The 13,933-nt window shown below is 51.1% G+C and overlaps 1 protein-coding gene across 3 annotated transcripts; it reads left to right on the forward strand.

Moving 5' to 3' along the window:
* The first annotated feature begins 4,937 nt into the window (after positions 1 to 4,937).
* TAC3 (tachykinin precursor 3) lies at positions 4,938 to 11,392 on the forward strand. 3 transcript variants are annotated; one of them, XM_045829849.1, is made up of 7 exons: positions 4,938 to 5,070; positions 5,655 to 5,767; positions 8,210 to 8,306; positions 8,491 to 8,520; positions 8,617 to 8,670; positions 9,067 to 9,141; positions 11,093 to 11,392. In XM_045829849.1, the coding sequence occupies exons 2-6, from the start codon at positions 5,660 to 5,662 to the stop codon at positions 9,138 to 9,140; spliced, it is 363 nt and encodes a 120-aa protein (XP_045685805.1). In that variant the 5' UTR covers positions 4,938 to 5,070; positions 5,655 to 5,659; the 3' UTR covers position 9,141; positions 11,093 to 11,392. The 3 variants fall into 3 exon arrangements, with proteins under 3 accessions (XP_045685805.1, XP_045685806.1, XP_045685807.1); XM_045829850.1 differs by having other exon boundaries at positions 11,184 to 11,392; XM_045829851.1 differs by lacking the exon at positions 8,617 to 8,670.
* The last annotated feature ends 2,541 nt before the right edge of the window (positions 11,393 to 13,933 follow it).

Genomic DNA, 13,933 nt, shown 5'->3' on the forward strand with positions numbered 1-13,933 from the left:
ACTTTGGCCTATGAGAATGATGCTCTAACCAACTGAGCTACCCAGCCAAGGCTGTATAATGCTTTAATATGCCCCCATTCATATGTATTTCCTCATAGACTCTCTTGTCTCAGCCTCTCCCACCCCAGTGTCTACCTTCAAGGAACAAGCAGCTCCTATTTCTGCAGTAAACTTTAGATCCGTGCTCCGTGAGAGTTGTGCAGATGGCTGCCTTTGTTTCTGTCTCTGGGTGTCTCTCTGCCCTTTCACAGTCTCTGCCTTTCCTGCCTCTTCCCTCTCTCCACCACTGAGCTCACTGCGCCTTAAAGCTGGGGTCTCCCTCTACCCTGCTTCTGCCCATTTGCAAGCAGCTCACGGCTCCAGGTAATCATGCTGTGGGAGACCTGATTAACTTCTCTTCTCGCCTGCAGATTAATCTTGCTCTTTGAGCGCAAGCCCCGTATTCTAGCCCAACCTGAGCTGAGATAGGACCCAGGGAGTCAGTTCTTTTAGGCGGGTAAGGGGCTAGAGTTGTTGTGGTGCGCTGTGTCCTAAATTGGGGGTACCTTAGGCTCTGGCCAATCTTCTGCCACCCACCACCCATGGCATCTCCCCCATCCTTGACTTCTCAGAATCAGCCCGCAGGTTCTGTCTGACTGAGAGGGAGCGGTGACCAGAGCCTGACCTCCCCCGCTCTCTGTCTCATCTCCTGCTCCCAGGGCCCAAATGGTCGTCACTCTTCCAGTGAAGTGTCTGGTCATTTTCTGAAGCAATTTCAGAAGAATATGCAGCTGCTGCTCCCAACCCTGCTTTTCCTTTCCCAGGGCTGAAGGCACTGTCAGCCTTCTGGGCTGGGTGGGGGTGGTAGGAGTAGGGATGGGCCGGGGTCCCTGCCCTCCCTCTTGTCCTCTCCCCGGGTCATTTGGGCGGACACCAGTTGGAGGAAGGGTAGGGGTTCCTCTCCTTCTGCACTCTCCAGCTCTCTCTTTCTCTCTTCTGTCTCTGCCTCTCTTCTTTTCCAGAGCCCTGGAGTGTGTGTTTTCCTCCTCTGAAGCCTGGGGGGCTCAGTGTCCCCACCGTGTCCTAGGGCTTGAATTCACTCCATCAGGGTGGGGGAAGCTGGGGATCTGCTGCCCTGGGCTCACCCCACTTGGCCCGTCCAGCCTGCTCAGTCTAGGTTGTTTGAGCTTCTGAGGGGCACTGACTACCCTGGAGCCCCCTGACCCCCACAAGGAGCCACTCCAGCGTCTCACAGCTCACACCAGCTCTAGCTCAGCCCTTCTGGCTCCCTCATTTCTTCCCAGGCTCTGAGGGACATTTTGAGTTTCTTGCTCTGTGGCCTGTCCCCAGCTGTCTCTGGGCTGCAGGACGTGGCAGAACGCAGAAGCTGCCATGCTTCCGTTCTTCACAGGTGTTTCCAGCTGGTGTCACATATGGCCCTGGCCTCTCCTCCCCACCTGAAGCACCCCTCCAGGATGTTGCACCCAAATGGTGCATTTGGTGTGCAGGTCATTCGTGTATACAAGCATGTGCCGAGTTAGCCTCCACCTCTGCCCACTGGGAACAGCTGGCTAACCCGTCTCATTTTCAGCTCAGCCTTACATCCCTTTTCCTGGCCTCACCGTCAACCTTTCCAGCAAAGGGGGGGAACTGCAGAGGGAGGATCTGCTAGGGACCCTGCCCCTCTAGGCCAGTGACAGCATCTGAGCTGGGGCTCAAATAAAGTTTAGATGTTCACAGGAAAAAAATATCTAGGTACTCTGCAGCCACATCACCCACTATAAGTCATTTGCATATGATTTGTGGGCAAAATGAAGCCTGGCCTGCACTAGCCATCTGAGGAAAGAGTGAAGAAACAAAATGAAGTCACCATAGCCAAGTTAACAAAGTTACTTAAATCAGAGTGGACTGGCCTGGCCGGTGTGGCTCAGTTGGTTGGGTGTCATTCCACAAACGGAAAGGTCACAGGTTTGATTCCCAGTCAGGCACATGCCTGGGTTCAGTCCCATGTTGGGATGCTTACAGAAAGCAACCAATCAATATTTCTCTCCTCTTTCTCCCTCTCTTCTCTCTCTAAAATTAAAAAAAATTAAAAATTTAAAAAATGAGCTGAAACATGAGGAATAGATTTTATTTTAACTAGCTTAAGAACTTAAATGTTTCAGTTGTGCATCAATGCCTGGAAATACACAAAATTCCTATAGATAATCCTCTGAAGAGCTTAGGAAAGAATGTTTACATGTCCAGACCACCGGATATCCGTTATCTAGACCACCGGACATCTGGAAGATTACCATCTTGGACCAATCTGGAGTCTAAGAATGCAAGACTGATTTTTCTCAAGAATGTAATTTTACTACGAGAACCCTTAACTCTTTTCTTCAGAACACTCTGTTAACCGGGCAGTGTTCTGTTTTTGTTTTTCAAATTTACATATCTTAAGACCCTTGAATAAAACTTTGTGATTTAACTCTAGCAAAACCGCCTCATTCATTTTTGCTTGTTGAACACCTCCAAAGCCTCCCTCCTTCACCACCTCTGACTTAGTTTAGCCTCAGCTCTTTCAAGCCTCTGCTAATCCCAGAGATCAAGGGGCAATCAGTTCTCCCTGCCATTCCCGTGCTCCCCCCACCCTCGGCTGCTGCCACGCTTTGTGAGATGCCACATCATCAAAGGACATTATTCATGGTGAACTTTTGCTGAAGCCACTTCCCTGGTGCCAGGGCTTGGGAACGGGAAGGGAGACTGACACAGAAATGGGCCCTGGAAGCTTTAGTCTTTAGGCTTCAGTCTAACACATTCCCCTGCTGCATTCCCGACTCCTTCCAGCCTGCCAAGCTTGGACTCCTCCAGATTGGCGGCAGGGAGGAGGTGGGAGATGGCTAGGTCCAAGTGCAGCAGCCCCTGAGCTTTTCAAAGAAATGATCCGCTCATGTCATTTATATATAAACAGCCTCCCACTTCTATTTCTCAGCCCACTGAAGGCTCCCAACCTTGGGTCCTCGCCCTCTAATTAGGTGGATAATGGGAAGCTTTTGATGAGGAGTCATTAGCCTTTCACATAAAGGGGCCTTGAATCCTGGCTGCTGCCCTCACTCAGGGTGAGCCTGGGTGGAGCCCTGTGCAGCCAGGGTGGCTTCTTTCGGCATGACCCAAGTCCCAGAGCAGGTAGGGTGCTGGGAGTGTGGCGTGGGGAGACTCTCAGTTCAGGACCCTAACTGCACTGGGGAGGCTCTGTGGAGGGTCTACACTGTGGGGGTGCAACAAGAGAAGCTGGGCACGGGCTTTCTTTTTTTGTTTTATAAATAAATTTTTATTGAACACCTATTATATTCCAAACACCATAGAGCTAGGGATCCAATAGCAAACAAAATGGAAAAAGTCCTTGCCCTCGTCATACTGACATTCTGGTAGGGGTGGGGCAGACAGACTGGAAGTGAAATACTTAACATGTTGCATGTAGGATGCGTATGAGGGAAAGAAACGGGCTTTGGGTGTGGAGTATGAAACGGTAGTGATTTTAAGTAGGGTGTTTGGGGAAGGTGTTGGTGAGCAGAAGGCACTGTGGTATGTATATACACAGCAGGGCAGGTTCTCTCCCCAGTCACAAGATTTGGAAGAGTCCAAAGTCTCAAATCGGCAAGTGTCCTGGAGAGGTGGGTCACCACTTCCTCTGAGCAAGTTAGCTATTCAATTGCTGGTCAAAGCTCATACCAGTGCAATAAAATGATGGGCAAGTTTAGATTGACAAAATCTGAATTTGAGGCTGTTCTGCAGTAGCTGTCTGTCCTGGAGCACATGACTGAACTTTCTGCCGCTCAGTTTCCTCATCTGAAACATGGGAATATTTCCTGCTCTCAAGATGGTGACCCTGCACCCATTAGAAGTGATGGAAGTGACTAGTCGCTCTGAAGCGACTCTCACTTTGCCTCTCACCTTATGTTTTCTCTCCAGGTCTTCTTTCTGGTCCGGACTGTGACTCCCCCTCTCCCCTGGGGCTCTGCCTTGGGTGTGAGATGAACAGAGTAAGTCCTCTCAACAGTGTGGGCCAAGAACAAGGTTTGAAAGGTCAGGGAGGAAGGTGCTTGAGCTACAGGAAGACAGATAAGAGTGAGGAAAAGTGTACCCAGGAGGAAAAAAAGAAGCAATTAAGAGATCAGTGCTGGGGGTGGGGCAAAGTAGGGGAAGAGCTCAGTTGTAGTGTTTTGTTCTTCCTTTCTGAGATTATAGCAGAAGTTAGAACTCTAGGATGATGCAACTAAGTCAAGCTGATTCCCGGCTCAGAGGCATGCAGTGGGGAGGCCGAGGGGAGAGGCATTGGCACAGGGGAGGTGGCCGGTGGGGCTGGACACTGATGAGATCTCTGCATTCAATGTCAGGGAGAAGTACTGACTCCCAGTTGATCTGAGGACCAAGGTGATAGGTCCACTTCAGCTGCGAGAACGAGGGTACCATGATGGCTAGAAAGGATGCCAGGGTCACCTCCTCATCCTCTCGGTCCTGAACTTTGCTGTCCTGGTTGTCTTGGTGCTGGGAGGGCCAGAGAAGCACGTGTCTGGAATTGTTCTAGCCTGGCAATTTAAAGGGCAAGGAGCTAGAGGTTGTGAATAAGGAGGAGAAAGAGGCCCAGGGACCACACTTATTGAGCTACACTCAGCAGGTAAATTTTGTGACAAAGAACATGCAAATTATTCCCAGCTGAAGGACTGTTAGAAAGTGGGCTGCTGGATAACCCCAGCTCACTGCTGGGCTTGTGGTGTGTGTGTGTGTGTGTGTGTGTGTGTGTGTGTGTGTGTGTGTCTGCATTCTGCACCCTCCTAAACATCAGCCTTCCCCCTCCCCTCCAGCCATCCTGGGATTGGCGATTCTCAGCCCCTCCCCCGGCTCCCCCAGACCCTCCCAGAGCCTTTATCAGGGAGCTGGTCTGGAGATCCTCCACATTCCCAGATCCTCCCCATTCCCTGATTCCCTCTTCACAGCAGCACCAGCAGCACCAGCAGCACCAGCTTTCCTGGGAAGCAGGGCAGAAATCCCGGCCGGCTCCCTGATTCTACTAGACCACCCAACTGTAGGCTCAGAGCTGCTCCAAAGGTAGGTGCGGATGGGAGAACATTGGAAGGACTGAAGCTGGAACCAAAGGACAGGGGCCAGAGTCAGGAGAAATAAAAGAAGTGGCAGCTTCTGACCGGGGAGTGGGGTATTCATTGGGAAGTGAGCAGAAAGCAGAAAAAAGGGGTTGAGAGCCAGTCATGTTTGGAGCTTGTGGGTGCAGATGAATTTTTCCACATTAGAAAGTTTTTGCCTAAGTCTTGGGGTTGCCTAGTGCTGGAAAATAGCACCCAGGGCCCCTCCTCAAGCCAACTAAGGAAAAAGACCCATGCATGTCCTATAAATCTGTCATCTTCCTTTGGTACCTACCGTCCCCTGCACTGTTGCTCCATGGTTCATTGGTGCCAGTTGCCCATCCCGGGGAGATGTGTCTGATGGGGCAGCAGGGAGCCCAAGCCCAGTGGACCACCCCCCTGCTCAGCGATACTCTCCCCAGACCAGGGGTTGGGTGGGAGAATCGGAGTATCGTGAAGCAGGGTCAAGTCACGCTGCTGGTGCGGAATGTTTCCTGTATTGCATCCTCCTCCTCCTCCCTGCCTTCCCTTCCTGTCTCTTTGCTCTCCTAGGCACCATGCGGAGCGCCCTGCTGTTGGCTGTCATTCTGGCCCTCAGCCTGGCTCTAGGGGCTGTCTGTGAGGAGTCACAGGAGCAGGTGGTGCCCCGTGGGGGCCGCAGGGAGGTAAGGCATTCCTCCAGCGGGGCCCGCCTTGGCAGGGTCCTGTGTAACATCATGGGAGAATAGCTTTGCTGGTTCCAAAAGCTGCAGGGGAAGGTGTGGCCCGTGGGTGGGAGTTACCTGGATTATCTGTCCATCACAGGGCTGGATTTCCTGGCCTTTCCGGTCAGCTCATGTTCTCACTGTTTTTAGTTAGGTTTATAAGTATCTCTGTCCCCATGCACGAATTTGACTCCTTGTGTGTAAGAGGTGCCCTCCCAGTATGACCAACTGGTGACCTGACGAGCAGATGGTACTTACAGGGGCAGGCTGGGGTGGGCCAGGTTGGTCTGAGGTTCTCTATGGTCCAGCTCAGGTTCTGTCCCTTTACAGGGCGGCGGGAGGGGCGGTGGAGAGAGCTCCTGTCTATTGCCTGGATGGCGTTCAACACGATCAGAATTTCTCACCTGAATTGTCATTTGTATGCTCTTTTACCTGGCAGCTATGTGTATTATTTTGTTTTCAGAATTCCACTGCTCCTCTACCCCTCCACCCCTGGGAACCTGAGGTGTTCCTAAGATCCAGCCTTTCCTTTCTTCTCTCTTTTGCTCCTCTCTAGCCTCTGCTTAGTCAGGGTAGGAAAATAATAACGAAAACAAACACCAGCCAGGTTAGACCTAGATTTCCACAGTTCCTCTAAGGAAAAGAATAGGACTTGTCAGGGTAGTGCTCCAGGAGGAGAACAGACAGGAAGTCTTTTTAAGGTTTTGAAATGATAGCAGTTACATTGGTACGAATGCTTTTAAGATGATCGTAGGTGGAACTTATTACAAATTCAGTGTGTGAAGTCTAACTGCCTTTCTAGCTCAAATCTGTTTAGCATCTCATTGCAGGAGGTGGGCAGAGCATTTGAATAATTTGGGGAAAGTGGCTGCCTGGGAAGCTGTGTGCTGGCCAGAGAGCTCGCCAGCCTCCACGCAGCTGGTGAGGTGGAGCAGGGCTCGGGGGGCTGGCTGCCTAGCAGGTGGCGGCAGTGGTGCCAGATTCGAAAGACAGGACCCGTTCAAAAAATACACAGGGCATGCCAAAGACAGGCTGGACACTGTTTGGAGCCAAAAATTCCAACTCAAGATAGAATATCTGGGTATATTCCTTTGAGACAATCCTGCTTTGAGACCTTTCCCCTCTTGGTCAATGAAAGAGAGAGATTGCTGTCTCATCCCTTCCGCTGGCGGGTCTGTGAGAAAGAGGGAAACGTGGGGAGGGAAGCGGGAGGGACACATGGGTGCACAGGGTCGACCGGTGTGGGGGTTCGTCCTGTGTCAGTGTGCTTCTGTGTGTGCTCAGCACCCAGGGACAGGGGACTCTGGAGAGAGAGGCACCTCTGAGATTCGAGGTGAGTCTCCAGACATGACCCTTGTTGTTGTCTCTGCAGCTACAATAGGCTGGGCGTGTGGTGTGTGCCCCCCAGCCATGCTGCTGTGCTCAAGTGGCTAAAAAAAATCACTAAGGCAATTCAGAGCCCCTGCTTGGCAGCAGGTCCAGAATTGGGTTCATCCATGGGATGGAGGAGAAGTGGTGTTGCTCTGAACCGCCGCCTTCCTAGGGGAGAAGGGGGAGAAGGAAAGAAAATCAGAGGCAGACACCCATGGGGAAGAAAAGGTGAGAGGCAGTGGGAAATGCAGGGAGAGGAATACCCACAGACACGGCACAGAGAGGGGCGTGGCTGCTGGTGTGCCCTGGCTCCTACCCCGGCCCGTCCCTAGGATCGAGTCCTGTCTGCAGGTCAGACACGGAGCACAGACCGGAGGACATTTGCTTTGTCTGAGGGGCCTGTCTTGTGAGTGGGGCAGCTCATGGCTCACTCAGTGGGGCCACCACATCCTTGGGCAAACTAGCTCCCGATGTGCCAGGGAGCAAAGAACCGGAGGCCCTTCCCACTGAGAGGCGGCAGGAGCCAGAAAGGTCCTCGACGGAAAGGGCCCACAGGGGCCCCTGAGCCCGGAGAGAGCATGACCAACAGGCTGCTTCGCTTGGACCACCTCAGCTTGAGCTCTGAAAGCCCCACATCCCAGGGTGGCCTTTAAGGTCTTGGGCAAACAGGGACAGTTGGTCAGTCTGCAGGGACGAACACCCAGTGTGTTCCCTTTACCAGGGCTTCTCAAACCTCGCCAGGCACACGAGTCACCTGGGGGCCCGGGTGAAACGCAGATTCTGTCTCAGCGGACCTGGGGTAGGACCGAGAGTGCACGTGTCTAACAAGCGTCCAGGGGTGCTGCTGCTGGCCCACGGATCACACTTTGAGAGCCTTCTTCTCTTTCACTGCAGGCCAGAGGAAATCCTGAAAGAAAAAAGATGTCAGGTTCAGCTGTGATAAACTCAAGAAAAGTTGGTTCCTTGTGGGAAAACCGTGAGTGGATCGGGTGCGAGCCTCCTGACTCAGCCCTCTCTGCCTCTCTCCCCTAGAAGTTCCCAGATATCAACCAGTTGCTCAAGACACTCTCTGGCAGCGGCTCAGTCTCCGTGGATGAACTGCTCAAAACCCTGGGCAAGGCGGGCAAGGGTAGGAAGTGTCCCTAGGGGGAGGGGCGTACGTACGGGGCAGGATTCGGAAGATTACATAGGCCTGGGAGCCCCCTCAGGGGGGAGATGGCTCCGTGAACAGCTAAGAGTTGTGACCCAGACCGCCCTGAATCATCGCTTTCCAGATTCTGCTCCCCAGTTACACGCTTGTTCTGTTTTCACAGACCCTAAGAAACTGTCACTTCTCCAGAAACGTGAGTAGCTTCTTCTCCCTGGCTATCTCTGCCGACCACTTGCTCCAGGGGCTTGGGGCCCAGGGACTGGCTGTTATGTTGGCCCCTTTCCTGCAGGTGACATGCATGACTTCTTTGTGGGACTTATGGGCAAGAGGAACATCCAGCCAGGTAAGAGTGTGTGGAGGGACAGTGACAGGATTTAGGGAACTGCCCAAGCCATGCAGATGTCAAAAGCCTCCTATTTGTCCTCAGAGAGAAAGACGAGACTTCTCTTAGCTACAGTGAAGATTCCTTCACCCTGTCTGCCCAGGCGGCTTGGGTGCCCAGTGCAGCATGTGTGCCCTGGGAGACCTGTGCAAGGCAGTGCTGCTGCGGCTCGGAGCGGGGGCGGGGGCGCGGTTCGGTCAGGAGGACTTCGCTTCCTCCCAGTCTCCCAAACTAAGCATGGCTCTTCTCCCCACCTCTGTCTTCCAACGTTGCCCTTCATAGCCAGCCCTTCGTTTTAGGGTCAGGGCGAAGGTTACATTCAGAAAAATTCTAACTACACGGTTTACTTTACCCCAGACACCCCTATCGGTGTGAACCGGGAGAGCGTCCCTGGCTTTGGCAGCCTCGAGTATCCCCGCAATGTGGAATGAGGTAGGGGTGATTGGTCAGGGAGAGGAGACGGACTGGGGGTGGGGGTTTCCAGACAAGCATTTCCTATGATGCTGCAGGCTTTAATGCACATAAACTCGCCCTAAAATACACTGCCAGTGCCCAGCACACTGCCAGACACATCGCCACTCAGAGGGACTGCTCATCTGTGACCACATGTGCACACGGCCCCCTTTTCATCTCATCTCTGCCCCCTGCTGCTTCTCTGAGGGGCAACTTCTGTTGTCTGGGTTCTGTCCTCTTCCCGATTTGTGCCAAAGATGGGGAGATCATCTCCTGATAGTTAGTTATCACATCCAATTCACAGGTGAAGTGTTTTGCCTCCCAGGTAGGCTGAACCGTTAGGTGTTAGGTTATTCAGAATCTCCTCTACTGGGTCCATGTGTAGTTCTATGCAGGAGTGGTTTAGGAAGAAATGCAAGGGACTCTTGAAATCTCATGGGGCAGGGTGGCCAGAACCTTTATCTTAGTTGATCCGTATAGCGTAATGGGCAAGAGCGTGGCCTGACTTTGAATCCCTCCCTGGCTGTGTTCCCTTGGTCAGGTCACATACACCCCCTGTGCCTTGGTTTACCCATCTGAAAAATGGGGGTGATAATAGAACCTGTGGACCTGAGGACTGAGTACAGGTCCATCATTCGGAACAGCACTGGGCACACAGCGCTCTGCGTTGGCTTTGGTACGACTTGTGGTCTGGGAGGTGTGGGGAACGTGCTTGTGTTTCCCTGGCTGGCTCTGGTCTGTCTGCCTAGAGCGGTCTGGGCTGAGCCCTGGCCTGAGTGGGCTGACGGATCTCTCACTTGGTATGCAAGTGTGAGTCCCCTGGGGAAGTGTCTAGTCAAAACACCGAGGCTTCCACCCGGGCATCATCTTCCCATGCATGGCAATAGCGGCTCGACTGAGTTCCAAAGAAGGGCGGTGGGGGAGAGAAGGACAGGCATTCAGAAACCTCAGTTATCACAAAGGGACAGTTGCCTCTCTCCCTGTGTCCCTATTACCCACACTCATTGGTCTCAAGGGAGCTCCAAGGAGCAAGAGCTGGCTCTCAATGAAACTGCCTGTGCATGACTCCCTGAGCCCAGAGACGGGGCCTGGCCCCCATTCAGTGTTAGGTGAGAGGGTGCAAAGAGCCGTAATAATCGTAACTCGCTGATTACATGGTACTTACCATATCATTTTGCTCTCATTAGATGGTTATTTCAGTCCTGCCGACCGCCAGATAATTATACGGGCAACTATATCTGGATGACATACTCTCCCCCAGCGTTATGCATCAGCCATAAAGATAATTACAGTGCAATTTTGCTATAGTATTTTATACAAATAGCAGAAACAAGTGCATTGTGGAAATCTACTTTTACTGCTTGCTGGTGAATCTAGGTTCTTTCAGAGGGACCAGGCGTATAATTGCAGCCTTCACAATCTCACCACTGATGGAGCATTCTCAACCTGTTAGGTGCCAGGAAGACTAGGACATAAGGTCCTCGGTGGCTGGCATTTAAAGGAGATTAGAGTCATCTAATGAAGATCATTTTATCATCTTATTTTATTCATGTGAAACTGCTGAAAAAGGAAGTGATCCCTGGGCCTGCTCTTGCTGGGGAGTGGGGAATGGCAGGGTGGGGGTTCTGGGAAGATGAGGGGGTCTGGGGGAGGCTGGGGGAGCCTTAGCACCAGGGTGCACTGGATGGGGCTGTGTGTATTGTGTGCCTGGCTCACGGGCATGCTAAGATAACAGGAACTTTGTTTTGTTGCTACATTTTTTTTCACATGGGCTCCCACCGACCACGAGCACAGATGTTTATAAGTAGCGTTAGAAACACACGGCTGGAAGGGTGCTGGCACCTGCAGCTAGGAGAGTTCAGTCCTCTAGTTCAAAGGTTGAGGGACAGCTTTGCCTAAGACTTCTGTTCTCTCTCCTTTTCCTGTACAGATGCCCCTCCCCTTCTCTTTCTGCTTCCCCAGCGGGTGGTTGGTGGGAGTTTGACAGGACAGAAGATGTGACTTCATTTTTCTGTCCTCAGCACTCCGTTCCTGGACTCCTGGGCTGCTTCATGCAGACAGCCTGCCCCCCTCTCCGAATCCCCAGGTGCATGCACTCCTATTTCCCTTGCTCTTCCCAGCCTTGTGACACTCCTCCGCTTAGACCCCTTTCCCACCCCTCTCCCCAGCGCTGATGTAGAAACTGCATAGTGAGCACCCCCTGCCCCACCCGGCACGGACTGTAGACTGCCCTGGCTTCCTCAACAATAAAGGATTTTTACATATGACCTGGAGTGATGTATGTTTTTGTCTGGTGGATGGGTGTTTTTTTTCTCTTCCTTAACTCTCCCAACTACATCATATGTATATGCTTATATATGTACATGCTTATATAGGATATGCACACATACAAACATATCATATATAAATGAAAGTATTTTGTATGCATAATTTTTTCCAACAGTGTCTTACTCAGTGCTTCATACAATTAGTATCAGAAAATTATTTAGTGATTAAAAGAACAGATAAATGAATTTGGAAGATGGTTTCTAGCACTCCAAGAATTTCAGAGACTAGCTTCAGATAAAGAAAAAACAGATATCCTGAAGGGCTTATCTGTACTTCTAGGATGGGCGTGGGAGACACCAATCGCTGAACTTGACTCTGTTCAGAGGAGGGAGGTGGGTATCAAGGCTGTGCAAAGATCCAGCCACAGAGGAGGATGCATCTCTAGCACCGTGTCATTATTCTGTCCCCAGATGTCAAGCATGGGTCCTGAAACAACAGGTCATGGAGATGAGATGGTGACCCCTACACAGACTTTTTAGTCTAGCAAAGCCATGGACACACAAACCACTCTGATCCTGCTAGGATGGGGCGTGGATGGGGAAATTACTGAAGCAGCTGAGAAAGAAGGGAGCAGATATTTTGAGTGTTCATTGACCACCTTAGTTACTATAAAGAGAAACATTTATTTGAAATTCTTCTATAATGCGGCCCAGCTGGTGTAGCTCAGTAGATTAAATATGGGCCTGTGAACCAAAGGGTAGCCGGTTCAATTCCCAGTTGGGGCACATGCCTGGGTTGCAGGCCAGGACCCCAGTAGGGGACACATGAGAGGCAACCACACATTGATGTTTCTCTCCCTCTCTTTCTCCCTCCCTTCCCCTCTCTCTAAAAATAAATGAATAAAATCTTTAAAAAAAATTCTTCTATAATGCTATTGTTACCAGCATATAGCAGGTCTGCAGTATACAAGGCACTTCAATGAGGTGTATATGGGTGTCTTTTATTAAACTGATGTGCTATCACAGCCCACTGGTCCCAAGGGGACTTCTGTGTCCTAATGACAGCCTGGGAAGTCCTCAAGCTTCTTGTTTTAGCCTGGAGCAGGGGCCTTGGCCAAGCTTCTGAACTACCCAACATTCAGCTCTCTCAAGGCGGCATAAAGACAGGGCCATGGAGCCAGACACCACTTTCTGCAGTTCCTTCAGGCCAGTGAGAGTTCTTTCTTCCCAGAACCTGGCTGGGGCAACTTTGGACTCAGAGCTGTGCCGTGGGGCTGGGGAGGAAGAAGAGCTCAACTCAGCATCTTTGGCGTCACATTTATTGCTAGAGGTCAAAGGATGTCCTCACTTCAGATCCTCAAGGCTTTCTTTGGTGAGTCATCTAGTGTCTTTTCAAAATTATCTGTGTAGAGGGTTTACTTTTTGCAGTCTTGGGAATTTATGTGGATCATAAAATCATCCAGTTGGTTCTACTCCCACTCCGGAGTCTGACGAGTGTGCTGAGAGGACTAGTGCTTTGCCAAGTAGGAGCATAAATGCAGAAAGGCCGCTCTCTGCTGGGACCAACGAAAACTGCAGGACTGGGACTCCTGGAAAATGGAGAGACGTTTTAAATCAGACTCCTGTTTTGTACTTGGAGAATGGTGAAGGAATCCTGGCCCTCCTCGTCCATATACAGAGGTTCATGCCTAAGGACAGCTAGTCACCAAGACCTCAGATGAATTCACGGCCCTTCTTCATTTAGCTTTGCGTAGGTGTGCAATTCTCACAGACAAAATTCCTAAATCCTTTTGCTGCTTAAAATATTTTTAACGCATTGATTTTTAGAGAGAGGGGAACATCAGCTGTCGCTCCACTTATTAATGAATTCATTGGTTGACTCTTGTATGTGCCCAAGCTGGAGATTGATCCCCCAGCCTTGGTGTATTGGGACGACACTCTGATCAACTGAGCTACATGGCCAGGGCTTCCATGGTGATTTACTTTGAAAAGACTTCAGTACTAAAGGCTCTGGACCCAGTTCCACTGTGTGTAGGAGAAGGTTGACCTACACCAACAAGCCATGCTGTGACTATCTACCCAAATACAATATCAGATTCCATGTGTTGAGGGCTTATTCTTTTATTTATTTATTTCTAGAGAGGAGGAAGAAAGGGAGAAAGAGAGGGAGAAACACTGATGTGTGATCAGTTGCTTCTCATACACAACCCCAGGTGGGCACCTGGCCTGCAACCCAGGCATGTGCCCTGACCAGGAATGGGATTGGAGACCTTTCAGTTTGCAGTCCGGCACTCAGTCCACTGAGCCACACCAGCCAGGGCAAGGGCTTATCCTGAAAAGATTACCCCACAACTTCACATGTCAGTTCAGGATCAGGTTGTTACCCTGCTTCTGACCAACCTTCTGCAGATTGGAGGTTCTCATGACCTATGGCCTGGGTTCAATAAACTACTCTCAGTTTATTATAAAAGGATATAACTCTGGAAGAGCCAGGTGAAAAGGAT

The sequence above is a fragment of the Phyllostomus hastatus genome, unplaced genomic scaffold (assembly GCF_019186645.2).
Source record: "Phyllostomus hastatus isolate PE091 unplaced genomic scaffold, TTU_PhHast_1.1 phas_scaffold_93, whole genome shotgun sequence".
Classification (NCBI taxonomy): domain Eukaryota; kingdom Metazoa; phylum Chordata; class Mammalia; order Chiroptera; family Phyllostomidae; genus Phyllostomus; species Phyllostomus hastatus.

Bases quoted from the DNA above. Each gene is read 5' to 3' on its own strand.
- TAC3 (XM_045829849.1), top strand. From the start codon at position 5,660: ATGCGGAGCGCCCTGCTGTTGGCTGTCATTCTGGCCCTCAGCCTGGCT. The intron at 5,768-8,209 runs GTAAGGCATTCC...TCTCTCCCCTAG, and splicing joins CCCGTGGGGGCCGCAGGGAG to AAGTTCCCAGATATCAACCA. The intron at 8,671-9,066 runs GTAAGAGTGTGT...ACTTTACCCCAG, and splicing joins CAAGAGGAACATCCAGCCAG to ACACCCCTATCGGTGTGAAC.